Below are 26,975 nucleotides of genomic sequence, written 5' to 3'. Positions count from 1 at the left end.
CGGGTCTCTCTCTCCCAGTTTCCAGGCTCTTCAGCTCTACCGAGGCTGCCATCTGGGGACCATCTTTATGTCTCTCCAAACCTGTCCCATTCCCTTTCTTCCCAATCCATCCCTTCGACCACATTCCTGCTCACATTCCCTGCATTTCCCATCCACATGGATGCTCCACAAACATTTTGGCCCAACATGGGTGACACTGAACTGGTCATCTGCTGCCACCTACCTGGACCCTGTGTTCCCCTTGGCAACCATAGTCCCACCCACCCAGGAACCTTGGGGGCTCCTTGGCTTCACCCTGTTAACTTGCTCCCCTTGGTCTCTGCCAGGTCTGCCCACCAGCTCTCTGGGTGCAGGCCCTCCTCAGATCTCATCCACACCATGTCAGACTGGGGCCCCTGGGAAGACCCCACGATGCCTCCTTTTATCTCCAGGCCACATTCTGAGTCCCTTGGCCCAGCATACAGCACGATTTGGCCCCTGCCTACTTCTTACATCAGCTGCTCTGGCCAACCCCTAGTGTGTCTCCCACCCTCACCCATTGCACTGAAGGAGTTTTCCAGCCTCCCTTTTCTTTTTCACCTCTTGTCTCCTCATTGTTCCCCAGCTAACTCCTAGTATTCCTTCTAGGTGTCACCACAGGCCCTCACTCTTTCCTCTCCTGGCTGCCTTTCCCAACCTCCCCCCTCACCCCCAGGAGCCAACACCTCACCTATCTCAGTCCTCAGGAAAGCCTCCAGGTATCCTGCACACTCTCCCAGCACTCATCAGTTTAGATATCCACGTATTGGGGTGGCATTGGCTTCATGTCTGTCTCTGCCATGATGGTGAAGACCCGATTTTGCTCCCACTTTGGCCCAGGGCCTGGACATGGGCTTTTGGTAAACAGATAGGAAATGAATGGTGAGTAAACAAATGAATTAACAGTAAGACACCATTTGTGCCTATAAAAATGGCCACACATTTTTTCAGCCACAGTCAGTACTGACAGCAGTGGCAGAGGAGGGGAAGGAGTGTTTGCCGGGCTCCCTTCTGGTGGCAGCATGTGGTAAGCTGAAGTGTCCAATCCCAAGCAAGGCCTTGAAAGATTGGTTAAAACTTGCCGGGTGAGGAACAGTTTTGGTACCACAGCATCCCCAACTTTATAGTTAATGGAAAAACTGGTTTGCTCTCTGGAAATCAACTCTAGAACACATGGCCAGAAGAGAGGACTGGCCACGTCACTCCACCTGCCCTTGAATGCAGAGTTCTTCACCACCTCCAGGGCCCTCCTCTCAGCCCTGCCCTGCCATCTCAGGCACTAAGCCCAGCACAGGTGGAGGACGGGATCACAGTGGCCTGGCAGCTGCTCAGCAGTCTGTCTGCCAGTACAGGTCACCCTTGTCTCCCATCCTCCATCAAGAGAGCAACAGTGAGTCCATCCCTAGAGAAGCTCACGGCATCGCCCCACATCCCTTCTATGATCAGCCCTACAGTGGAGAAGAGGAGACGGAAACAAAGAGAGGCTCAGTAGCTTGCTCAAAGTTGCACAGTGAGTGGCAGGGCCAGAACTCACAATCGGATCTGTGCTTCGATGCCAACTTCCTTGGAAACTGCCTCTTTCTTTGAAATGACTAATTTTCCTTTCCTACATATGAACCACTAAATTTTTCTATATAACTTGAACATTTTCTCAATTTTATCCAAGGTTTTTGCTAAATATCAATTTTTTTAAAAACAGCTTTATGAGCTACAATTAATATTCAATAAACTACATGTGTTTAAAATACAGTCTGGGCTGGGCATGGTGGCTCACGCCTGTAATCCCAAATGCATTGTGAGAGGCTGAGCTGGGAGGATTGCTTGAGGCCAGGAGTGGGCAACATAGCGAGACCCCCATGCCCCCTCTACCCCTCACTGTTGTCTCTACAAAAAAAAAAATTAGCCAGGCGCCGTGATGTGTGCCTGTAGTCCCTACTACATGGGAGGCTGAGGCGGGAGCATTCCTTGAGCCCAGGAGTCCAAGGTTGCAGTGAGCTGTGCTAGCCCGGACAACAGAGTAAAACCCTGTCTCTAAAAAATAAAAAGAAAGTACAATCTGATACATTTCAACATACATATACTACACCTGTGAAACCATCACAGCATTGAAGACAGTGAACAAATTCATCACCCAAAAGTTTCCTCATGCCCCTTTGTGATCCCTCCCTCCTAATCCTGTCTGCCTCATCCCCCACAGGCAACCCATGATCAGCTTTCTGTCTCTACAGATTAGTTTGCATTTTCTAGAATTTTATATAAATGACTGGCATCTTTCCCTCAGCATAGTTATTTTTTTATATAGACTGTTTACCAAGATAGACCATATTCTGGACCATAAAATGAGGCTTAGTAAGTTTAAAACGATCCAAATCATACAAAGTATATTTTCTGACCACAATGGAATATTAGAAATCAACAACCAAAAGATGGCCGGGTGCGGTGGTTCATGCCTGTAATCCTAGCACTTTGGGAGGCCGAGGCGGGAGGATCGTTTGAGCTCAGGAGTTCGAGACCAGCCTGAGCAAGAGTGAGACCCCGTCTGTACTAAAAATAGAAAGAAATTATCTGAACAACTAAAAATATATAGAAAAAATTAGCTGGGCATGGTGGCGCATGCCTGTAGTCCCAGCTACTCGGGAGGCTGAGGCAGGAGGATCGCTTGAGCCCAGGAGTTTGAGGTTGCAGTGAGCTAGGCTGACGCCACAGCACTCTAGCCTGGGCAGAGCAAAGACTCTGTCTCAAAAAAAAAATAAATAAATAATAACCAAAAGATATCTCTCAGACCTCCAAATATTTGTAAACTAAATAACATATTTATAAATAACCCATGGGTCAAAGAAGAAACCAAAAGGGAAATGAAAAAATATTTTGATCTGAATTTAAAAAATGTATCAAAGGCCAGGCACGGGGGCTCATGCCTGTAATCCTAGCACTCTGGGAGGCCGAGGTGGGAGGATCGCTCGAAGTCAGGGGTTCGAGACCAGCCTGAGCAAGAGCGAGATCCCGTCTCTACTAAAAATAGAAAGAAATGATTTGTACAGCTAAAATATATGTGTGTGTGTGTGTGTGTGTGTGTGTGTGTATATAAATTAGCCGGGCATGGTGGCACATGCCTGTAGTCCCAGCTACTCGGGAGGCTGAGGCAGAAGGATTGCTTGAGCCCAGGAGTTTGAGGTTACTGTGAGCTAGGCTGACCACACGGCACTCTAGCCAGGGCAAAAGAGCGAGACTCTATCTCAAAAAAAAAAAAAAAAAAGTATCAAAATTTGTGAGCCAGACCTGTTGTAACTTCCCTGGAAGCCCTTGCTCTGGGTGACCCCTGAGTAAAGAACTTATCTTTCCTGAGCCCCAGTGTTCTCGTTTGTACAATGGGACCAAAGGCACCTACTTCAGAGTTGAGAAAATTACTGAGAAAGGACATGCAAAGTACCTAGCCCACTACCTGGAAGGCATGTAAGGGGACATATATTGCTGCAGGAGTAGGCCTGGGTAGAGCCTAGCAGAATTTACTTTAACAAAGACATGTATAGCAGTTACTGTGTGCCAGGCCCTGTCCTGGGTCATTTCCAAAAACATTTCTTCTCAGGCCCGGTTAAACAGCTAAGTCCTTCTCCTAGCAGTGGGTAAAATCAGTAAGGATTTGAGGACTGTGTAGAGGAGGGGATTGATAGGGTCAGATCTGTGTTCTTTTAGAGACAAGGTCTCGCTATGTTGCCCAGGTTGGAGCGTGTTGGCTATTCACAGGTGCAATCCTACAACTGATCAGCACAGGAGTTTGGACCTGCTCTGTTTCTGACCTGGGCCAGTTCACTGTGCGTCCTTAAGCAGCCTGGTAATCCACGACCCCCCCCCCCCAAGGAAGTCACTATATTGATGTTCAACTTAGTGCAGACACCCAACTGACATAGCACACGCCAACCCAGAACTCCTGAGTTCAAATGATCCTCCTGCCACAGCCTCCCAAGTAGTTGAGACTATAGGCCACCACAACTGGCTTTATTTTTTGTAAAGATAGGGGTCTTGCTATGTTGTCCAGATGGTCTCCAACTCCTGACCTCAAGCGATTCTCCTACCTCAGCCTCCAAAAGTGCTGGCATTACAAGGGTGAGCCACTGCATGCACCCAGCCTCAGATCTTTTTTTTTTTTTTTTTTTTTTTTGAGACAGAGTCTCGCTCTGTTGCCTGGGCTAGAGTGCTGTGGCGTCAGCTTAGCTCACAGCAACCTCAAACTCCTGGGCTCAAGTGATCCTCCTGCCTCAGCCTCCCAAGTAGCTGGGACTACAGGCATGTGCCACCATGCCCAGCTAATTTTTCTATATATATTTTTAGCTGTCCATATAATTTCTTTCTATTTTTAGTAGCGACGGGGTCTTGCTCTTGCTCACGCTGGTCTTGAACTCCTGACCTCAAGCTATCCTCCCGCCTCCACCTCCCAGAGTGCTAGGATTACAAGCATGAGCCACTACACCCAGCTAGATCTGTGTTCTTAAAGCTCACCCTGGCTACAGGTTGGAGAAAGACCAGACCAAATGCAGGGAACAGTTAGGTGGTTATGGAGGCCTTCCAGGTGAGCTGAGGGTTGCACGGATGGCAGGAAGGAACTGGGGAGGGGGTGTGAGGCATGAAGATGGAGGGAAGCGGCTGGATTCAAGAGGTTTTTAGGAGGCAGAAATGGTAGGACTCAATGTCCCCTGTGGGATTCTGGAAGTTGCTGGGATAGTGAGTCAACTGGCGAACAAGCCCTCAAAAAGGGCAAGACAGGTAGGTGGGGGAAGCTCATGAGCTCACAGAGTCCCAGCCAGGGATCTATGAGTCACCTGCACACAGGTACTATTAGAAAGTGAGAGTGCTGAACAGGATCTTCTGGGAGCCTTGGACCCACCTCCAGGAGCTCAAGTGATAGGACAGCAAGAGGGGCATGAGGGGAGAGGAGACAGAGAAGGAACAGCCAGGGAACAGGAGGAAAATCATAGCTTGTTGATGGTGGACACCGTGGCGGAAGACTTAAGGATGGGAATGGCAGGTCACAGTGTGGAATGTTACCTAGAGGTCAAAGGGACAGGACCAAAAATGTCCTAGTATTTAGTAACTTAGGCAGGGGAGAGCTGGAAGGACAGGATGTTGTGGAAGGAGAGAAGGACATTAAAGTGGGAGCCTGATGGAAACAATGGTTCTCAGTGACATCCAAATCCAGGGAGTGGCCTTGGGGCAAGTTCACTGGAGGAGAGGGGAAGTGCAGGCCCCAGAAACAGAGGAGGAGGCATTTCAGAAGTAAGGTACCAGATGGCTCATCTACAGGAAATGTTAAACCTCCTGGGCAAAGGGTAGAAAGGGAGAGGCCTCCAAGTTAGGAGAGTGGAGCAGTGGCTGGTAGGTGACAGGAAGGGGACAGGGGGAGGAGGGGCCCACCACTGCCAGTCCTGAGACCTTGACCTTGCACTACAGAAAGCAGCAACAGGGGACCTGCTGCCCCCTCTCCTAACTGCAGGGAAAACCAGCGTGAAATATTTGCAACACGACCAAGCACCCGCAAAATAGCGACCACTAGTACCCTTGCCATGGGGTGATTGTTTCCATTCTATTTTTCCCCTTTTTAATGCTAGTCAAGACTCTCTGTTATTTCAAACACTCTTAAGTCCCCAGTTTGAAAACTCCTGCTCCTGGGGAAGCTGGGTTTCCCTACGGACTAGGAAGTGGAGTCAGTGTTCCACCAAGTTTGTTTACATGGTAAGGAGCTTCCAGGTTATTCCCCAAGGCCTGGCAGTGAATCTCAGGAGGAGGAGAAAGGCCAATACTGGGAGGAGCTAGGGACAAAGATGTGGAAGGAACGGGAAGGGGACCTGGGTCAGGCAGGGATGCGGAGGAACCAGTGTGTTAACCTCAGGGTAGTCTAAGGAACCTGCCACCTCCGCGGTTCTCGCGGTGTGACCTCGCATTGCTCAAAACACTTAAAACTCCCACTTAGAAGTTGGCTTTGGGGACAAGTTAATCACACAAGTATTAGGCACTCCGTATGGAGGCCTCAAATTAACTTATAAGCAAAGATGGGCTTTACCAAATCATAATGGGTGTAGCTGGGTGCGCATGAATTTAGTTGGCCAGATCCCGGAACCCCAGACTGAGGGGCCCTGGCGGCACGAAGGACGTGCTGTGACGGCGAACCCAGGCAGGGAAAAAGCCCCCGGGCTGCGAATGACGGCGGCGAACTCGCGCCTATCCAGGCGCATCACGGCACCTCCCCCGGGCACCGGGCGGGAAGAGAGCCCCAAAGCCAGGCGCCGCCCACCGGGTGCTCCTCCGGCCGGCCTGGCCCGCAACCCGCGGCCCTGCCGCTGGGGCACCCAGGCTTCCACAATATGAGGACACTCTTCAAGAATTAAAATTTCACTTTCGCGGATTTCACAAATATCCGAGCATGGGAACTCAGTACTCGACCCTCACCACCAGCGCCCTGCGCGTGCGGGGTGCGAGCCGTGGGGCGCAAGCGGAAGACTGGGGGTGCCGGCCCCGGAAGGCGCCGAGACCTTCCCGAGAGTTCCGGGCTGCGCAGGCGCACTGAGGCCAGCGCGGGGACGCGCGGAGGCTGCTGGGGGAGGGGCGCCCTGGCCGTTCCCCGTGCAGGGTCTGCGCGCGCCTGAGGAGGAGCGGACCGCGGCCAGAGCGCAGGCGCAGGCGCGCGGCCGCGGCGGCGGTTGGGGAGGGTTCTTCCGGAAGGTTCGGGAGGCTTCTGGAAAAAGCTCCGCGCGCTGGGCGGGCCCGCTGCTATATAAGGGAGGCTCGGGGGCGGTGCGCCAGTTGCCCTAGCGTCCCGGTGGTGCTGCGGTGTGGAGCCCGTGCGGTCCATTAGCCAAGGTGAGGGGGTGTCTAGGGGATTCTGGGGGGTAAGAGGGCCCCCGGGGTGGCCGCAGAGCGGGGCAGAGGGCTCGGGGCCGGCTCCTTGAACCTCGCTCGGCCGCGGCGGCCGTGGTTCCTACTCCGGGGGCTTCAGGCCTGTTGCGGCCTCTACGCGCCGCCCTTAGGAACGGGCCGGAGGGCCTGGGGTCTGCCGGAATGTTCCGGAGAAGCGACGGGGCAGGGGGAGCCGGACGCGAGGGGCGCTGCCGGCCTGCTCGGTGCCTGACCCGGGGAAGCGCCGCTCCCAGCCCCCGTCCCGCCTGGGGGGCGTGCGGGGGAGGCCGCCATGGCGCCGCCAGGGCCGCGCGGGCGGGGCGGCCGCAACGGACGGCGCGGGGTCGAGTCGCTCGGGTCGGAACGGCTGCCTCGGAGCGTGCACACGCTGCTCGTAATTACCGCGTTTCGAAATGAGGTCATCCCTTTGTCAGCCGCTTTCTATTTTCGGTTTACTTAAATTGTGCACATCTCCAAAATGCGGCTCTAAAAATATTTGGAGAGCGCGGCAGGATCCCGTAGTGCCGCTGTAGACACGCTGCAGTCTGTAAACTGGCACGGTGTCCTCTTAGATGCCTGAGGAGACCCAGACCCAAGACCAGCCGATGGAGGAGGAAGAGGTTGAGACGTTTGCCTTTCAGGCAGAAATTGCCCAGCTGATGTCATTGATCATCAATACTTTCTACTCAAACAAAGAGATTTTTCTGAGGGAGCTCATTTCGAACTCGTCGGATGTAAGTCTCCTATTAATTGAAAATTGGTTTTGGTTTTATTATGAACTTCACCTTGGGGTTGGGTGCCTGACAGTTTTTGTCTTTCGTTAATAGGCTTTGGACAAAATCAGATATGAAAGCTTGACAGATCCCAGTAAACTAGACTCTGGGAAAGAGCTGCACATTAATCTGATACCAAACAAACAAGATCGAACCCTCACTATTGTGGATACTGGCATTGGAATGACCAAGGCCGATTTGATCAATAACCTTGGTACTATCGCCAAGTCTGGGACCAAAGCGTTCATGGAAGCTTTGCAGGCTGGTGCAGACATATCTATGATTGGCCAGTTCGGCGTTGGTTTTTATTCTGCGTATTTGGTTGCCGAGAAAGTAACTGTGATCACCAAACATAACGATGATGAGCAGTATGCCTGGGAGTCCTCAGCAGGGGGATCATTTACAGTTAGGACTGACACAGGTGAGCAGCAGACACAAAAATGCACTGGCTAAGGCAGTCATTGGAAGGCGGGGTGCTGCAAACACCGGATCCCTGAAGATGATGTGAGACATAGCTTGTGTTTGCCCAGCAACTTGGGAACAAGCCAGTGAGCACTGTGATTTAGTGTGTAACGTAACAGCATGACGTGGGGGTTGTGCATCTTAAGACTTTAGACTTGCTGTGGGAGCCTTGCCATTGTAATTTAAATCTCACTTCATAGACTTGTTCCAAGGGGGTTGGGTATTACGTTGAGCTAAATTTGTTTTTGTTTGGTGGGTTTTTTTGTGTGTTTTCTTTTTTTTTTTCCCCCCCCACCTTGATTTGGCCATTGAGATTTAAAATGGAGTCCATTTCTATTTCAGGTGAACCTATGGGTCGTGGAACAAAGGTCATCCTCCATCTGAAAGAAGACCAAACTGAGTACTTGGAGGAAAGAAGAATAAAGGAGATTGTGAAGAAACATTCTCAGTTTATTGGCTATCCCATTACTCTGTTTGTAAGTTTCCACGTAACTGCAGAGTAAATTGTATTGTTCCTTATGTAGATAAATAAATACTTAATCTTTAGATCTGTTAAGGAAAGGACCCAAACTTTATACTAGAGTAGGCTGAGGCCTCTTTGGAACTTAAGCTCTGCTTACTTTGTAAAAGTACCTAAGGCTATTAAGTAGTAGATGTATTAAATATTGAGGACAAGCTTTATGGCTAATGTAGGCTTTGGAGTAAGTGTGTCACTCCTTTCAGCCTTTTAGTTCTAGAATGCAGAGATGACTTGATTTCATATCCTTTTTTGCAGGTGGAGAAGGAACGTGATAAAGAAGTCAGCGATGATGAGGCTGAAGAAAAGGAAGACAAGGAGGAGGAGAAAGAAAAAGAAGAAAAGGAATCTGATGACAAGCCGGAAATAGAAGATGTTGGTTCTGATGAAGAGGAAGAAGAAAAGAAGGATGGTGACAAGAAGAAGAAGAAGAAGATAAAGGAAAAGTACATTGATCAAGAAGAGCTCAACAAAACAAAGCCTATTTGGACCAGAAATCCTGATGATATTACTAACGAAGAGTATGGAGAATTCTATAAGAGCTTGACCAATGACTGGGAAGATCATTTGGCGGTGAAGGTGAGTAACTGCTGGGTGCTTCATTTGTAGGTAGTCTTTAGGTTAACTTTTAAGAGTTGGTACTGTCAGCTTTCTCCACTGTTCCTTACCTATCCCAAATGCTGTAAGTTACATAGGTGCAGGTGTTATTTATCAGGTTAAGTAGCTTTCAGTGATAACCGTTTGCAGTGTCCATTGACACTTTGTTTTATTACAGCACTTTTCGGTTGAAGGACAGTTGGAATTCAGAGCTCTTCTTTTTGTCCCAAGACGTGCTCCTTTCGACCTATTTGAAAACAGAAAGAAAAAGAACAACATTAAGTTGTATGTGCGCAGAGTTTTCATCATGGATAACTGTGAGGAGCTAATCCCTGAATACTTGAGTAAGTATAGATAGGAAGAAAGGTCATTGTCACTGGTTAAAGGAATTCCTCTTATCACCTCTGGGTTTTTTACTCAGTTTTCGGTTTTACATCTTTTGTCCTTAGAATAACTACATGCATTTGGTCTTTGTTTTTTCAGATTTCATTAGAGGAGTGGTAGATTCTGAGGATCTCCCTCTAAATATTTCCCGTGAGATGTTGCAGCAAAGCAAGATTTTGAAAGTCATCAGAAAGAATTTGGTCAAAAAGTGCTTAGAGCTGTTCACCGAATTGGCAGAAGATAAAGAGAACTACAAAAAGTTTTATGAGCAGTTCTCTAAAAACATAAAGGTTGGTGTGAATATATATTTTACCATTAGTAGTTTTCAAACTGGCCTCATTTTAAAGGATATTTTTAATGCCCAAAGTCTTTAAAGCTCATGTTTTGTTGCAGCTTGGAATACATGAAGACTCTCAAAATCGGAAGAAGCTTTCAGAGCTGTTACGATACTACACGTCTGCTTCTGGTGATGAGATGGTTTCTCTCAAGGACTATTGCACCAGAATGAAGGAAAACCAGAAACATATCTACTATATCACAGGTAACAGACAGTATGTGTTACAATCGTGTATCACTTTGCTGCTTTGTACAGGGGACAGTGGGTGTGATCTAGGCAAGATACTTAATGTGAGTAAACTAGGTAATGTGGATCATTCTTAAGTATTCGATTGGTAAGAAAAGCTAGATGAAGTAGAGGAAGTAGCCCTTGACCATTACAGGTCTAAAAATCTGAATCTTTCAGGTGAGACCAAGGACCAGGTAGCTAACTCGGCCTTTGTGGAACGACTTCGGAAGCATGGCTTGGAAGTGATCTATATGATCGAGCCAATCGATGAGTACTGTGTCCAACAGCTGAAGGAATTTGAGGGGAAAACTTTAGTGTCAGTCACCAAAGAAGGCTTAGAACTTCCAGAAGATGAAGAAGAGAAAAAGAAACAGGAAGAGAAGAAAACAAAGTTTGAAAACCTCTGCAAAATCATGAAAGACATTTTGGAGAAAAAAGTTGAAAAGGTATGTGGAATACATTTCTTGATTGACACTTCTAAAGTGTTCTTCAAACTTAACCACACACAGCCCTTTTCCTTATCAGTTCTCTTACAAAACCAACATACATTCTTAACAGATAAACCATAACTGGTATGTAAAACAAATTTTAGTCCGTGCATTTAGTGGTGGCTTTCTGGATCCCTAAATGTATAAATATTATTTCTGATCTGTAGATATCTGGGTTCCTTAGATTTCATTTCACAATGAAAGCTGAGAGCTTAAAATAACTAGTCATTTAATTCTTTTGATTACAGGTGGTTGTGTCAAACCGATTGGTGACATCCCCATGCTGCATTGTCACAAGCACATATGGCTGGACGGCAAACATGGAAAGAATTATGAAAGCTCAAGCCCTAAGAGACAACTCGACGATGGGTTACATGGCAGCGAAGAAACACCTGGAGATAAACCCTGACCATTCCATTATCGAGACCTTAAGGCAAAAGGCAGAGGCTGACAAAAACGACAAGTCTGTGAAGGATCTGGTCATCTTGCTTTACGAAACCGCACTCCTGTCTTCTGGCTTCAGTCTGGAAGATCCCCAGACACATGCTAACAGGATCTACAGGATGATCAAACTTGGTCTGGGTAAGCTTTTGGTACTATATTATGTTAATACGGAAGAGAAACATGTGATAACTCAAACGGTGATTAACTTCCAGCTACTCAAATTTGGACTGTCTTGGCCTGCTTGGGGAACATGTGTTAACAAGTCCTGTTTTCATAGGGATGAGTGGGTCTTCACGTAGCCTCTAAGAGCTGTAATACATGGTCTTGAAAGTGGGCATAGACCAGCAGTATTACACTAATTAGCTGGCTTTAAGAAATCTTTCTAATGAGTTTTATTTCTCCAAAAAGGTATTGATGAAGATGACCCTACTGCTGACGACACCAGTGCTGCTGTAACTGAAGAGATGCCACCTCTTGAAGGAGATGATGACACATCACGCATGGAAGAAGTAGACTAAGCTCTCCCTGAAGAATGACTTGTATACGTGTTCAATACTTCATTCCCTCTGATAATATATTTTCAAGGATTTTTTTTTTTGTTTATTTTTAACATTTAAAAATCTGTATGGCATGACAATAACTACTTTAAGGGGAAGATAAGATTTCTTTCTACTTCTGAGTGTGATACTGTGATACTTTAGGCACTAAAGCAGAACTAGTAATGCTTTTCTGGTTTCACATTGGCTTATTTTAACAGATTGAGGTAAAAAGTGTTGTAAGATGTATCTAATCTCTGTTAACTTTGTGGCCTAGAGTGTTTAGCTATCAAGCCAGATTCCTTAGTAGACCAAATCTTTTGTCACCAAGTATTCCAAGCTGTATCTTGATGTTTAGAAGAAAAGTATTTGTTAAAATGACTTGAGTTCATCTTCTAGAATCTACTTTTTAAACTTTTCATCCCCTTGTAGTTTCTGCATGTACTACTAGTCCTCTAGAAATAAGTATGTTTAAAGTGAAACAACTTTATGAAACTCTACACAGGGCTTATTTTCCAAAGAAAAAGTATTGTTTAGAGGAGCAAAATTATAAGCCCTACCCATACGTGTTGTAAAGCTGTTCTGAAAAGTGAGACTTGTGAATGGAAATGTAGTGCCTGAGTCCCAAATACAGATAAGTTAAAAAGTTGTGTGAGAGTGTCGTCTTTGAGCAGTGGGGATTTGCCAGATGACAGTTGGCCCCAGAATGGAAAAAGTATTAGGTGCTAGCAGATTCAAGGGTCTTTAAGCCCAGTAGAGGAAGATGGCTAACACTGGCTGCTCTAAGTCTTCCCCCCACCGCAAGTCTCAACATTATCTCCCAGGGTGCACTGAGATGGCAGATAGCAAGAGGATGGAACACAAACAACACGAGTTCCCTGTATGCATGTATTGGAAGTCCTAATGTGGGTGCTATCTCCTTAGGGCTATCATTTCCAAAGTATTTGGGGAGGGGGTGGAGTCTTGCTACATTGTCCCAGGTAGAGTATAGTGGCATGAATCATAGTTCACTGCAACCTCAAACTCCTGGGCTCAAGAGAATCCCTTGCCTCAGCCTCCCAAGTTCCTGGGACTACAGGTACCCACCACCAAGTTCAGCTGATTTTTCTGTTTCTTTGTAGAGATGGGGTCTTGGTCTTGAACTCCCAACCTCAAGCAGTCCTCCAGCCTCTGCCTCCCAGAGTGCTAGGATTACAGATGTGAGCTACTGCACCCAGCCTTCCAAACTTCCTGATTTTGTTAAAACACCTTGTGCTCTAAATTTTGCCCCTTAATTCCTTGGTTTTTCTTTTTTGGAGACAGTCTCCCTCTGTTGCCTGGGCTTAGAGTGTTGTGGCATCATCAGAGCTCACAGCAACCTCAAATTTCCTGGGCTCAAGGGATCTTCCTGCCTCAACCTCCTGAGTAGCTGGGACTATAGGCGTGTGTCGCCATGCCCAGCTAATTTTTTCTATTTTTTATAGTTGACTAGCTAAATTCTATTTTTAGTAGAGACAGGCATCTCATTCTTGCTCAGGGTGGTCTCGAACTCTGGACCTCAAGTGATCCTCCCACCTCGGCCTCCCTGAGTGCTAGGATTAAGGCATGAGCCACCACACCTGGCCCTAATTCCTTGGTCTTTTGTTTTTTTTTCTTTTTTCCCTTTTCCCTGACTTGAGAAAATTCCTTGGTCTTAAGGCTTCTCAAAATTCTTGACTACATCTACGTAAAGCCATCCTACCTGAGATCTCTACTTATTAATCATAACTCTCGTTCTTCATTGGGCTTGCCAATAGCCAGTGGGCACAGAAGAGAGTAACTTGAGCTGGTGGGGAGAGGGCATGGGTCTTAGAAGATGGGGAAAATGGCACAATAGTGTAATTGTTTTCTCTGAGCTGGGGATGGTAATGGCTAAACGGAAGTCCTCAATCCTGAAAGAAAACTTCTGATACGTATAGTATATAGGATTTGGACCCCAAGCCTAAAGCCACAAGAGCTTGAATATGTGGCATTGACTTACTGGTAGAGAGTGTGGAGGCAGGGAGAGAGGGCTTGGTCTTAGTAAGAAGGTAGTAAGTGCCCAGCAAATGGCATTCACATTTAATCCTCAAAATCCTGATTTTTTTTTTTTCCCTGTAGACAACAGGAATTTCTTAAATTGAAGTCTTAGTTGTTGAATCCAAGCTTAACTGCAGTGCCCATCTCTTTTGCCAAAATGCCTGCTGGACGATGTTAGCTGAGGTTTGCAACACTGAACTAGGAAGTGACTGGTAAGGGCAAAATGTTACCCCCACCTCCATTTTTAGTAAGAGACTATTAAAACTAAGCTTTTGGCCGGGCGCGGTGGCTCACGCCTGTAATCCTAGCACTCTGGGAGGCCGAGGTGGGCGGATCGTTTGAGCTCAGGAGTTCGAGACCAGCCTGAGCAAGAGCGAGACCCCACCTCTACTAAAAATAGAAAGAAATTATATGGACAGCTAAAAATATATATAGAAAAAAATTAGCCGGGCATGGTGGCGCATGCCTGTAGTCCCAGCTACTCGGGAGGCTGAGACAGGAGGATCGCTTGAGCTCAGGAGTTTGAGGTTGCTGTGAGCTAGGCTGACGCCACGGCACTCACTCTAGCCTGGGCAACAGAGTGAGACTCTGTCTCAAAAAAAAAAAACAAAAAAAAAACTAAGCTTTTGTTCAGATAAAAGGGTATTTGAGGGGATCCTACTTGACCTGTGTATAAATGATCTCCCAAATGAACTCATCCTCCTGGGGTTACTGGGAAAGCATTCCTGGCAAATAGGTGGGTTCTTGGCTGTGCATCTGGAACTGGGACCCAGCAACCCTGTGCTGGAGACTGGACCACCAAGAAGCCCAGTCCAGTGGATGAGAAGTTGAGCCAGACAAGTGCCATGCTGACAATGCCCAGCCACTGCTCAAAGGCTCAGGGTCCTTGCCCTACACTGCGTCAAAGTTGTGTTGCTTTGAACCTTCTGTCATCGCATCCCATCCTGCCAAAGGGTAGTGAGTGCAAAAAAGAGTAAAGACTATTCATAGATGACATAGTTGTTCGTGTGGTGAAATCAGTAAGGAATCTGCCAAAACAGTACTAGCATAAGTGATTTTAGTAGTCTTAGGGGATCAATATACAAAAAGCCAGTTGAATTCGTTAGTAATGAACAATCATTAGCTAAATTTTCAAAAATTCATTCCCAATAGCATACAAAATAGAAATTTTGTGGAAGATTTTGCAAACCTGTATACTGAAAACATTGCTGAAATTAAAGACCTTGATAAATGGGGAGATATGTGTTAAAATGGTGCCACTCAAAAGCTAAGTGAAAAGGCAGATGGAAAAGGCTACGTGTACTGTGTGATTTCATTTTTATGAAATTTCTAGGAAAAGCAAAACTATAGCAAAACTCAGGTCAGTTGTTGCTGGAACTTGGGGGAGCAAAGGAAGTGCTGGAAATACTAGATGAGGTGGCGACAGCGCAGCCATATATATGATTAGAATTCGCCAGGCGCAGTGGCTCACCCCTGTAATCCCCGCACTTTGGGAGGCCAAGATGGGAGGATCACTTGGAGACCGAAGTTTGAAACCAGCCTGGGCAACATAGTGAGATGCCGTCTCTACAAAAAATTTTAAAATTAGCCATGTGTGGCAGTGCGTCCCTGTAGTCCTGGCTCCTTAGGAGGCAACAATGTGAATATATTTACGACTGAACTGTACATTTAAAAATGGTAAAAGCTATAAATTTTTCAATAGATTTTTCTATAGAAATGATGCTATTTCAGAAAATGGTAAATTTTATGTATATTGTACTACATACACTCTGAGTAGAAGGAAATATTTTTTTAAACCAACACATGCCCATCAGCCAGCTTTAATAATGGTGGTTATGGGATCTCCTTTGAGTTTAGAATCTTATGATGAAGGTATTATTATCAATCTCTTTTGATGAGGAAACTGAAGCTCAGAGTGGCCACACAAGTAAGAGGTGGTGCCGCAGACCCCCTTTCCAAGTGGATTGTCCAAGGACCCTGCCTTTTGGCACCAGATGCTGCATCGAAAGACTCCATTCAAAGCGTGTGACTGGCAGCTGGAAAACAAGTGTCTGGGCTTTTCGTCACCTTTGGCCTCCCAGCTGCCTCCTGAGGTGGGGGTGTCCACAGAAGCTAGGTGGGGTACTCAAGGCTGGACAACTCAACGGACAAGACTTTGCATCAGAGCTCCTCTGCCTGGAAAGTTCTTTCTGTTTTTTTTCTTTTTACTTTCGGGTATTCTTTTATTGTGGTAAAATATACATAACATAAAATTTACCATTTTAACCATTTTTAAGTAGACAATTCAGTGGCGTTAACGACCTTCACAATGTTGTGCAACCATTACCACTATTTCCAAAACTTTATCATTTCCCTAAACAACCTTGTGCCCATAAGCAATCCCTTACCTGGGCCACTCATGTTCTCTGCACCAGGCTGAATCCGTCTGTTCTCTGGCCCCCGTTTATGTGTCGCTCCCTTCAGGAAATCTGTTCCTGACATAAGCCCCTGTGAACACTCTCTTGGCATTCTCTGCCTTTCTTTGTAGCATTACACGACGTAATAAAATGATTATTAGTTTCAGGTCTGTCTCCCTCTCTCTGCTGCCTGTCTGCCCAGGAGGGAAGGTGTCAGTCTAGCGTGGTGCACATGGCAGGCACTGATCCATGTTTGTGGATTGAATGAGTAACCAGTACATACAACTGATGTGTTTCCTCTTCCTGTGGGGCTGGCAATTTGTTAACATAATTCTGTATAATTTAGGAAGCTTTTGTTCCCTTTTCTAAGCCTTGAAGATCTGCCCAAACCTTTCAAAGTGTGATTGCAGATTCTTCTTCCAGAGGAGGGAGCATCACCTCCCTTCCCTGGGAAGAACGTTCCAGGAAGCTGGGCTTTTAGTGAGTCACGGTGTATTAATAGCACCATCAAAATCTGAACAAAGATTCCATTATGTTATTGCAGAGCCAACAAGCTGAGCATACTGTCTGCCAAGTGTATCTGTTTGCTTGGAACATACATCATATTCTTATGAAAGCACTTTAAGGCCTCAACACTTGACCAGTGAAATTCTAGGGCTTGAAATCTGGTCCAAAAAGAAACATTGTTGTTTGTTAAATTCAAGAATAAAGTTAAAAAAGAAAACAAATCAGAATGAAAACCAATAAAGCATTAAATATTTGAATACCATCCATTGTGGATGTAGAAAATTATGCTATTTTTTACTTCCTCTTTTAATAAAACTGATCTGTACCACTTCTAGGTATCCCTAAATCCTGTGGCTTCTGCTTTCTGTCTCCTTCCTTAGCCTGAAAGGTCAGCAGACATATGAGAAGATGCGCAGCCTCACTGTGGATTGGAAAGGGAAGGTGAGCATAAGGAGACGTATCTTACCCCCATCCGAGTGGCAGAAATCTAAGTAGGACAATGCCAAATGTTGGCCGGAGCCTGGAAAATGGAACTGCCATGTGCCCCTGGTGGAGGTGTGAATCAATACAGTTAGCCTAGACAGCAATTTGGCACATCTAATGAAGTTGAAGAATTTACCCTGAACTACTTCCTGGTATGTACTAGAAAAAGACCGAACCCACTTGCACTAGGAGAAGTGCACAAGAGTGTTTTCTGCAATACTGTAGTATGGGAAATGTGAAGATACCTCAATGTCACAAAACAGGAGAATATACTGGTAATTTCAATTAATAGGAAACACAGGCAAGGCACAGTGGCTCCCACCTGTAATCCCAGCACTTTGGGAGGCTCAGGAGGGAGGATTGCTTGAGGCCAGAAGTTCAAGAACAAGCGGGGCAACACAGCAAGACTGCATCTCTACGAAAAAAAAAATTTTTAATTAGGTGGACATTGTGGTGCGTGACTGTAGTCCCAGCTACTAGGGAGGCTGAGGCAGGAGGATCGCTTGAGCCCAGGACTTTGAGGTTGCTGTGAGCTATTACTAAGATGCCACGGCACTCTAGCCCGGGCAACAGAGCTAGACTCTATCTGAAATAAAATAAAATAAATAAATAAATAAAATGAACAAACAACTGTTCTTGATTAAAGGAAATTTAGGGATCATAACAACCACTTGCAGCCTAACGGCCTGTTGGCATTGTGGGCAGGGGTGGAGGGAGAGGGGCATGCGGTGACTCGGTTGGGGAAACGTGTTTCCACCTGGTCGGCAGCAGCTGCAGCTGCTCCAGCATTCTTGCCGGGAGCTCCAATTCCTCAACAGACCTTTTATTTCCTGTAGTATTCTACTCTTTATTTTCTTCTTTCTTTTTGGCTCTACATGTTTCTTATTTTACTTTTTTCATCTTCTTTCTTTCTTTTTTTTTTTTTTTGAGACAGAGTCTCGTTCTGTTGCCCCGGCTAGAGTGAGTGCCGTGGCGTCAGCCTAGCTCACAGCAACCTCAAACTCCTGGGCTCAAGCGATCCTACTGCCTCAGCCTCCCGAGTAGCTGGGACTACAGGCATGCGCCACCATGCCCGGCTAATTTTTTCTATGTATATTTTTAGCTGTCCAGATCATTTCTTTCTACTTTTAGTAGAGACGGGGTCTCGCTCTTGCTCAGGCTGGTCTCGAACTCCTGACCTCGAGCGATCCTCCTGCCTCGGCCTCCCAGAGCGCTGGGCTTACAGGCGTGAGCCACCGCGCCCGGCCCATTTTCTACTATGTGAATTTCAGAGGTCCACAAAAGTGGAGAGAATAGGGCAGGGATCAACGGTCTCATCTCAGAGCTGCCTGAGACACGGTTTCTGTTCATAAGTACCTATTAAATGTTTCTTTCTGAGAAGAAAAAGTAGAATCGTGTGGAGCCCCTCACCATCCCCAACGGCCAGCCAGCTGGTCACGGCCACTCCCGCCGTCCACGCCCCAGGCAGCCTCCCTCCTTCCTGCAGCTCATTCTGAGGCAATTCTAGGATTTCATCATATTGGTTCATCCGTAAGTATTTCAGCTTTTCCTTTTTTTATTTTTATTTTTATTTTTATTTCAGCATATTACGGGGACAGCTTTTCCTTAACACATCTCTGTACTCAAACATACTCCAGGTACTTGGTACTATAATTAAATGCGCAATTAAACAAGTAAGTGAACAAGACAAGGATGTTCATTCTCGTCACTATCACTTCTGTTTAACACTGTACTGGAGGTTCTAGCCAGGGGCAGTTGGTCAAGAAAAAAAAATAAAAGGTATCCTGATGGGACGGGAAGGAGTAAAATCTCTATTTATAGATGACATGATCTTATATAGAGAAAATCCTAAGGACTCTAAACACGCACACAATTTATCAGTGCTCATAAATGATTTCGGCAGGGCTCAGGATACGAGATTAATATACAAAAACCAATTGTATTTCTATACACTAACAATGAACAATCTGAAAATAAAATTAATAGTTCTATTTGGAAAAGTATCAAAAAGAATAAAATACTTAAAAATAAATTGAACAAAAGAAACGTAAGGCTTGCACTGTGCACTGAAAATTGTAAAAGGTCGAAATAAAGACAAGTTGAGACGGGAAGATACCCACGCTCACATATCGGAAGACTTGATATCGTGAAGACGGCAGTACTGCCCAGACGGATCTAGACTCCACACCATTCCTGTGAAAATCCCAGCTGGCATTGTTTTGTAGAAATTGACAAGCTGATCCTAAAATTTATATGGAAAAGCAAGAAACCCCAAAAAGCCAAACAATCTTGAAAAAGAAGGACCGAGGTGGAGGACTCACTCTTCCCGACTTTAAAAATTACTAAGAAATAAAAAAAAATTTTAAAAAAAGTGAGTAGTTGACATGATTGGCAGCAGCTTCAGCTCGTCAGTTCCTTTCCTCATTCCTTCAAAAGACATTTTTTTTTTTGAGTGGTTACTCTGCCAGACACTGTGGTAGGAGCTTAGGACTCCAAGTCCCTGGGCCTAGAGGATAACAGCCCAGTGAGTAGCCCAGAAACCAACAGACACCTTCCACCCAGGCTGGTCTGGCTGCTGCGGGAGCACAGACCAAGACTTGGAAGGTCAAGGAAGGCTTCCTGGAGGAGGTGCCAAACCCAAAGTTGAAGTAGGAAACAGCTGAGGTAGGGTGGGTGTGATGGGAGCATTTCAGGCAGAAGAAAGAGCTGTGGGTGGCAGGGAGGGGAGGTGGCTCAGTGTCTCCCTGAATCAGGAACGAGAGGAGGTAGAGGGGCTGCAGCCATAGGCCAAACAGTGCTGGGGGGATGGTCAAGTGTGCTGCTGGAGGGGAGTGTGGGGCCCTGTGGCCATGTTAGAGGGATTGGACATCAGCCAGTGATACAGGGGAATCCTCCAAGGTTTTGTGGCAAAATTGCATCCTCACAAAGGCCGCCCTGGCTGTGGGTGGAGCCCAGCGAGAGTGGAGGGGCGAGCAGAGGGGCAGGGCGGGGCGGCAGGTGGAAGCTGTGGAGGAGTGGAGGGGCCAGCACGCCAGCCGGCTGAGGGAGAAGGGGTGGCGGGAGCAGCAGGGCCTGCGGGCTCCGGTCCCGGGTGGGCCTGGGGGGCCCTTCCCAGAGATGCCACCCAGTCTTGTGGGCCTCAGCGCCACACACTGAGTTGCCATGGAGATACCTGTGACATCACAGACGTCCGGACTGCAGGCCACCTGCCTTCCTAACTCATGGGCGATCACTCTACGAACAAAATGGACATCCCATCCAGGAGGTAAGTCTGGAGGGACAGTCCTGTGCCCTCGGCAACTGGTTCCTGGGCCCTTGGTCGGCTCTTCTAAGTAAGTGTCACCCTAGGACCCACCTGATCTTGAGTGGGATTCACCGTGGCCCTAACTTGAGTAACAGCAGGCCCTGCTCACAATCACCCCTCAGGGACCAAGTCTTCTCACTCACACCAGGCTGAATTTGGGGTGGCTTTTCTGGGAACAGAGGGAGCTGTGGCCAGTGGCCCAGCCTGAGTAGGGGCAGGTGGGCCCGCTGCTGTTGGCCAGGCGGCGCACCAGCCCACGGGAGGTGCCAACGTCCCCCAGGTGCCCTCACTAAAGCCGTGTGGGCAGCACGGGATTCAGAGTACAGGGCTCGGGTGGGAGGGGGTCTCCACTCCCAGAAGAGGCCCCGGCCACCAACCACTTGGAGTCCTTGTGCTGCAGAGTGAGGACCCTCCACCCCCATAAAGTGGGGGGCGGGGTGTGTCTCTGCCCACGGGGACTAGGACACCTCTCCCAGGGTGGGGTCCCTGCCCTGTGAGCGTAAGGATATGACCCCTCCAAGAGGGTGGCGGGTCCCTGCTCCAAGGGAGTAAAGATGCCACTTCGCAGATGCAGTCCTGCAGGGAGGGGAGGCCTTGGTGTGAGGCGGGGGCTGATGATGGGGGTCCCTCCATTTCCCCCAGGCTTTCAGAGGATGAGGGCACCCCCACGTAGGGTGGCCTGGGCCAGCTCCGCCCAGGTGGCCCGGCTTTGCTCTCTGACAGCAAGGAGCCTCTGCCCGGGGCGTGTGGACACGTCCCTCCCCTCCCCTTTAAACCACAGGAGAATTCTGGGACCCCTGGGAATTAGCCTGGGGTTAACTAGCATCTGCATGCAAAGCTACGCAGCCTCTTCCAAAATAAAATATTATTTTAATATTTGTGACCGGAAGTAGTTTCCTCTAGATCAAAATGATTTCAAATGAGAAACAAAACCCCACCTGCCCGGTGCCCAGGCATCTCTGCGGTGTCCCCTTGCCCGGAAGGGCCGTGCTTTCGGGCTGTAGAACTCGGTGAGCCGGTGGATTCTGGCCAAGGCCCGGGCTCCTGCAGAGTCAGCTCACAGATACGGGGTAAAATGATGGCGCTGAGGCGAGAGGCTTCCGGTGGCTGTGTCTGAAATGCGTTTGTCCCTTTGAAGCTTGGTCAGTACTGTCTTGAGTTGTAAGTTTTGACTTTTTATTCAGGTGACATCAGGGACAGGAAAATAGAAAATAGAAAAAATAATTCAGCCGGGCAACATGGCTCACATCTGTAATCCCAGCTACCTGGGAAACCGAGGAGGGAGAGTTGCTGGAGATCAGGAGTTCGAGACCAGCCTGAGCAAGAGTGAGACCCTGTCTTTACTAAAAATGGAAAAAATTAGCTAGGCATGGTGGGGTGCACCCAGCTACCTGGGAGGCTGAGGCAGGAGGATCGCTTGAGCCCAGGAGTTGGAGGTTGCTGTGAGCTATGATGACGCCACTGCACTCTACTGGGCAACAGAGAGATTCCGTTTCAAAAAAAGAAAAAAAAATCCATTATCATTCCTTTTTAATTTATTACATCTCAGAATAATATAAAAAAGCAACTGGTCAAAATAATACCAGCTATTACTAACGATGGTACAAAGGTATCAATTTCTAAAAAAAATTAACGCTGGAAAAAAAGAGGAAAGAAAAACACCCTGTGATTTGGGCACCAAAATGCAGAACCCGATGTCCCCTCTGAAGGTCACTGCCATGCAGGAGCAGAACGTGTTTGGCGCAACCCATTCTCGTTGTATCTGCGTTTGGGATGATTTTCAGTCTCTGGCTTCACCCAGACTGCGACCCACGTGTAAGTGTTTCCTGAGCCCAGGCCTGGCTGGGGGTGTGCACAGCTGGGGCCCTTTGTGCGGGCAGCGCAGGTGAGCGCACTCTGGCCAGCGAGACCCGCGGCTCTCCACGGTGCCTGCTCCAGAAAAGGTGCTCAGGTAGCCGAAGCCCGAGCCAGAGCTCAGTCTCGAGTGGGCGCGGAAGTCCAGACGGCGTCCTGTGGCGGCACCGGCCACGTTGGCACCGCCCGCGAGGGAACGGTTGCCCACCCGCCCGGCTCTGTGTCGAATCCAGCTGATCCGCTTAGAAAGCCACAGCTGGGGAAAGAAGTTTGGAAATCTTCCAGAACACACTGCAAGGAAAGGATGTCTGTTCTTGAACTGCAGCTGTTGATGAATTATGAATATTGTTAAGTGAGAGCTTTTAAAACATGTTTTTCCTTTAAAGCGGAAATGCGACATTGAGTTGAGCCCTGGGCTGAACAGAGGCCAGGAGAGGTGGATTTGGAGGTAACTCCGCTCCCAGCGCGCCTGGCCTGGCGGGGTGACCCTGCTCCCCCTGCGACCCGTGCGGTGGGGGCGGCGCTGCAGCCGTCTCCTTTTTTCGGGTCTGGGGAGGTTTGGGGGTCTCTCTGGGTCAGAAGGCCATTTCCCATCTGCCACCACTCCTCCTCCCCACCAGCGCCGCCCCCCTCCTCGTCCCTCGCCTTCCACGGCTACCCCGAGAGGCAGGGACTCCAGGTGAGGGTTTGTTGCTGGCTGGTCCTGTGGTGGCCGCAGGGGACCCGTCAGCCCGGGCTCAGGGCCGGCTGCTCCCTGCTGCTCCTGGGGCTTTGGCCTGTTGGGGGAAGGTCTTGGCCTGTTATCTTTTCCCTCTCCTGCCTTGTTGGCAGGCGTTTCATTTTTATTACTTTAAACGTTTTGCTATTAGTAATGCATCGAAACATACTATCTACAAAGTAACTTTTTAGAAGCATCATTAGGGTGATTTGCCAAGTGTTCTACTTGTAACAAATGTCAAATTGCCATGTTGACCCTTTGCCAGCTGGCAGTCGCACGGGCAACCAACAGGGGACTCCAGGAGATGCCCAGCGACAGGTGCGCCTTGGTCTCCCGTTTGTATTTTGCCATCGGGCTTCTCACCCTCGTGTTTAACAGTCACAGTCGAGTGAGGCTGGGAGCCAGTGAGGACGGGGGCGGGGCCAGGGTGGACAGAAGGCGGCACTCAGGACTGGCCAGAGTTCTTGCTACGCCCTAACGTTTCCATTTTAAAACCTCAGGGTTGCCTGTAGTCCCAGCTACCCGGGAGGCTGAGGCAGGAAGATCCCTTGAGCCCAGGAGTTTAAGGCCAGCCTGGGCAACATAGCAGGACTCTGTCTCTAAAAATGGAAAAAACCAAAACCCCTCAGATTCCCAGGTTATGATTTCTTGACGCCTGGTGAGGTCAGTCTATGGAAATTACTTTGTCTCAAGTGAACAGTGGGATTGATTTTGTTTTTTTTTTTTCCTACTTTTGAATGTTCAAGGAAAGATTTTGCTTTTCTGTTATAACAGTATACAGTACTACATATATATTTTATTTGTTTGCAGTCTTTCGTAATGCATTCTAAAACTCACATGTAGCATTGAAGGATGATACCTTTAAAAAATGGTACGATAGTTGCACCAAATCCCCCCGTCCCCTTTCCTCTGTGTTCCCTGCCGGTGGGATATTTCTCTACTTATTGGAAATGGTGTCACTTTCAATGGCTGAAGTTCTGGTGGTGACCAAAGTTGAATTCAGGATGATTTGGCCTCTGGCATGGTCTTTTGCCTGTCATTGGTACTTAAATGTTTGACCGAAGAAGCCTCCAGCCCAGACTGACGTGTCTCTCGTTCCTCGCAGAGAAACAGCGTCATGACGGGCACTTGTCCTTTCTGAGCCCAAATGGGAAGAACAGCACCATTTAGATAACGTCACTTTTCCTGATTGCCAGGTCTCCCCATAACAAATGACCACAAACTCGTTGCTTAACACACAGAAGTAGATTCTCTCACGGTGCGGGGGGCCGGAAGTCTGGCTCGAGGTGGCAGCAAGGTTGGTTTCCCCGGAGCCCCTGCGGGGAGTCTGCCCCGTGCCCCCTCCTGGCTCCGGAGGTTCCGGCAGCCCTTGTGCTCCTCATCTTCTGGATGCATCTCCCATCTTTGCCTTGGTATCCTCCTTCCTGTGTGTTTCACAGTTCCCTCCGCCTCTCTCTTATAGGGACACCTGGCATGGCATTAGGGTTTGCCCTAAATCCGGGATAATCTCATCTTGACATCCTTAATTCCTTCTGCAAAGATCCTATTTCCAAAAAAGGTCACATTCACAAGCTCTGGGGGTTAGGATGTGGACACATATTTTTCGGGGTCACCAACCCACTGCACGGGGCTTTCCTCAAGCATTTTTGTTTATTTATTTATTTATTTATTTTTTTTAATTTTTTATTTTTTTGTTGAGACGGAGTCTCACTTTGTTGCCCAGGCTAGAGTGAGTGCCGTGGCGTCAGCCTAGCTCACAGCAACCTCAGACTCCTCGGCTTAAGCGATCCTCCTGCCTCAGCCTCCCGAGTAGCTGCGACTACAGGCATGTGCCACTATGCCCGGCTAATTTTTTCTATATAGATTTTTACCTGTCCATATAATGTCTTTCTATTTTTAGTAGAGACAGGGTCTCGCTCTTGCTCAGGCTGGTCTCGAACTCCTGACCTTGAGCGATCCACCCGCCTCGGCCTCCCAGAGTGCTAGGATTACAGGCGTGAGCCACCGCGCCCGGCCTCCTCAAGCATTTTTGACAAGAGCCTCCCATCGAAGAAGAGTACATCAGGCGTGGCATGCAGACGGCCACCGCTCCGGTGCACAGGGGATGCGCTTATGAAAAATGCCATTTACCGGTGGCCAAGTGCCCTTTGAGCCTTGTAATTCCCTTGGGTGGTGATTTTTGTGGGATGTTAAAGTGAAATGTCCATCTTGGAGCAGCCAATTGTTAATGGGGAAAAAAGCCAAACTTGTAAAATAATGTTAGAGAGATTTACTCTGAGCCAAATTTGAGGACCATAACCTGGAGCCACGTTCAAGAGGCCTTGAGCAAGTGGACTCGCTGTGGCTGGATCACAGTTTGGTTTTCTACATTTCAGGGAGACAGGGGTGACGGGTCAAGTGATAAACCAATACGTGGGAGGCGTACATTGGTTTGGCCCGAAATGGTGGGCCATCTCCAAGCAGTTACAGGTTACAGTGGGTTTAAAGATTCTTTGACTTGTAATTGGTAAGACATGAAGCTTTGTCTAAAGGCTTGGAATGTTTTAACATAAGGAGCTGTCTGTCAGAGACAGGCCACCAGACATAGATTTGTTGTGTAAACTGAGGACCTGCAGGTGTGTCTTGCATACCCTTAGGCCTGTTAATGGGTTACAAAGGATGTCCCCAAGAAGGGAGGGGGCATAATGAGGCAGGTCAGACCTCTCGCCTTGTGGTAGACAGTTTAGTTTTAGGATATTCCTTTGGCCAGGAGGGGGTCCATTCAGTCAGCTGGTGGGGGGGTGGGGTGAGGCTTAGGATTTTATTTTAGTTCACACAATGAAATAATAACCCTCTTCACTTGTCACAGGATGGACTCCTCACCCGTTAGCCCCAATTTACTGGCAGGGAAACTGAGGCTGGGAGAAGTCTGAAGTCATGCAGCTTGGTTGGTGGCAGATCTGGTTTTTGGACTCGGGAAGTCTGGTTCTAGACCTGTTGGCTGTTCAGCCTCCCCTGAATCTCTGTGGTTTCTGTCTTGGGGTCTCAGTGGACGGCGGGGTCACTTTGATTGCAGTGGACACTGCCGGTGGAAGGGCACGTTTGGGGGAAAGTGCATTTGGTTTGGGACATACTAGGTGAGAGGTCTCTGTGGAATATGCAGGCATTCACTCGGCCAGCAAATATATATTAAGCACCAACTGCATGCTCAGACTCTATTGGCTTTGGGGACACAGCTGTGGATAAGCAGCAAAACCCCCAGGCAATGGAGCAGGAGTCAGTTGAAAGGGACTGAGACAGAGGAGGACGTAGCACGTGTTAGAGATAAGGCCCCGGGGGAAGGAAAAGTGTGCGTGAGGGGTGTGTGAACAGGGGCTCCAGGAGCCTCGGGGGAGGGTGACCTTACAGTGAAGGCCGCTAGAAGTGAGGGCCAGCCAGGTGGAGGTCACGACCTTGAGGTGGGAGGGGCGAGGACAGGGAGGCAGGTGCAGCTCTTCCCAGCTCTCTCTTAGGGGCCTGGGGAGCCCCCAGGTGTGGCGGGTTGGCTCTGGACAGCTCAGGGCAGCAGGGGGACGAGTGAGGAGCCAGAGAGGACAGAGGGGCCCAGGGTGAGGCAGAGCAAGTGGGGAGAAGCGGTGGATGAATTCCGGACACATTTTGAAGGTAGGGTTGACTTTCACCAGCCAACGGTGTTTAGCCTAAGCTACAACACACAGGGAGGTGTCCCCAACTCCACTGAGCCCTGGCGACCACAGCAGACCAGCAGGGCGCCGTGTGGGGCCCTGGGGCCAGGCTGGGTGGGCGCCTGGACAGACATCCGTGGGCAGCGGGGACACAGGGTGAGAACTAGACAGGAGTTGCTTGGAAGTGGAGGTTTGCTGGCTGTGGGGCAGAGGCGGTGACGTCTAAATTTTTCATTAGGCTGTTTTCAAACATGCAGCAGAAAAGAATGTCATAAACTTCTTCCAGCAACCCAGTCTGTCCCGTTTCACACCCTGCCCTGTGCCTTGTGGGTGTCCCCCAAA

The 26,975-nt window shown here is 48.2% G+C and overlaps 1 protein-coding gene across 1 annotated transcript; it reads left to right on the top strand.

Annotated features, from left to right (window-relative positions):
- Positions 1-6,787: 6,787 nt before the first annotated feature.
- HSP90AA1 (heat shock protein 90 alpha family class A member 1) lies at positions 6,788-13,973 on the top strand. The gene is made up of 11 exons (XM_069489872.1): positions 6,788-6,870; positions 7,479-7,640; positions 7,734-8,100; positions 8,484-8,617; positions 8,917-9,237; positions 9,434-9,599; positions 9,739-9,929; positions 10,033-10,180; positions 10,382-10,650; positions 10,941-11,274; positions 11,545-13,973. Exons 2-11 carry the CDS (start codon positions 7,479-7,481, stop codon positions 11,652-11,654), a joined length of 2,202 nt encoding a protein of 733 aa, XP_069345973.1. The 5' UTR covers positions 6,788-6,870; the 3' UTR covers positions 11,655-13,973.
- Positions 13,974-26,975: the final 13,002 nt, after the last annotated feature.

The sequence above is a fragment of the Eulemur rufifrons genome, chromosome 2 (assembly GCF_041146395.1).
Source record: "Eulemur rufifrons isolate Redbay chromosome 2, OSU_ERuf_1, whole genome shotgun sequence".
NCBI lineage: Eukaryota > Metazoa > Chordata > Mammalia > Primates > Lemuridae > Eulemur > Eulemur rufifrons.
This window is presented reverse-complemented; position numbering and strand designations above follow the sequence as displayed.

Excerpts from the sequence above, each read along its gene's own strand:
- HSP90AA1 (XM_069489872.1), top strand. The coding sequence starts at position 7,479 with ATGCCTGAGGAGACCCAGACCCAAGACCAGCCGATGGAGGAGGAAGAG. Across the intron at positions 9,238-9,433 it reads AAGATCATTTGGCGGTGAAG|CACTTTTCGGTTGAAGGACA; the intron begins GTGAGTAACTGC and ends GTTTTATTACAG. Across the intron at positions 11,275-11,544 it reads GATGATCAAACTTGGTCTGG|GTATTGATGAAGATGACCCT; the intron begins GTAAGCTTTTGG and ends TTCTCCAAAAAG.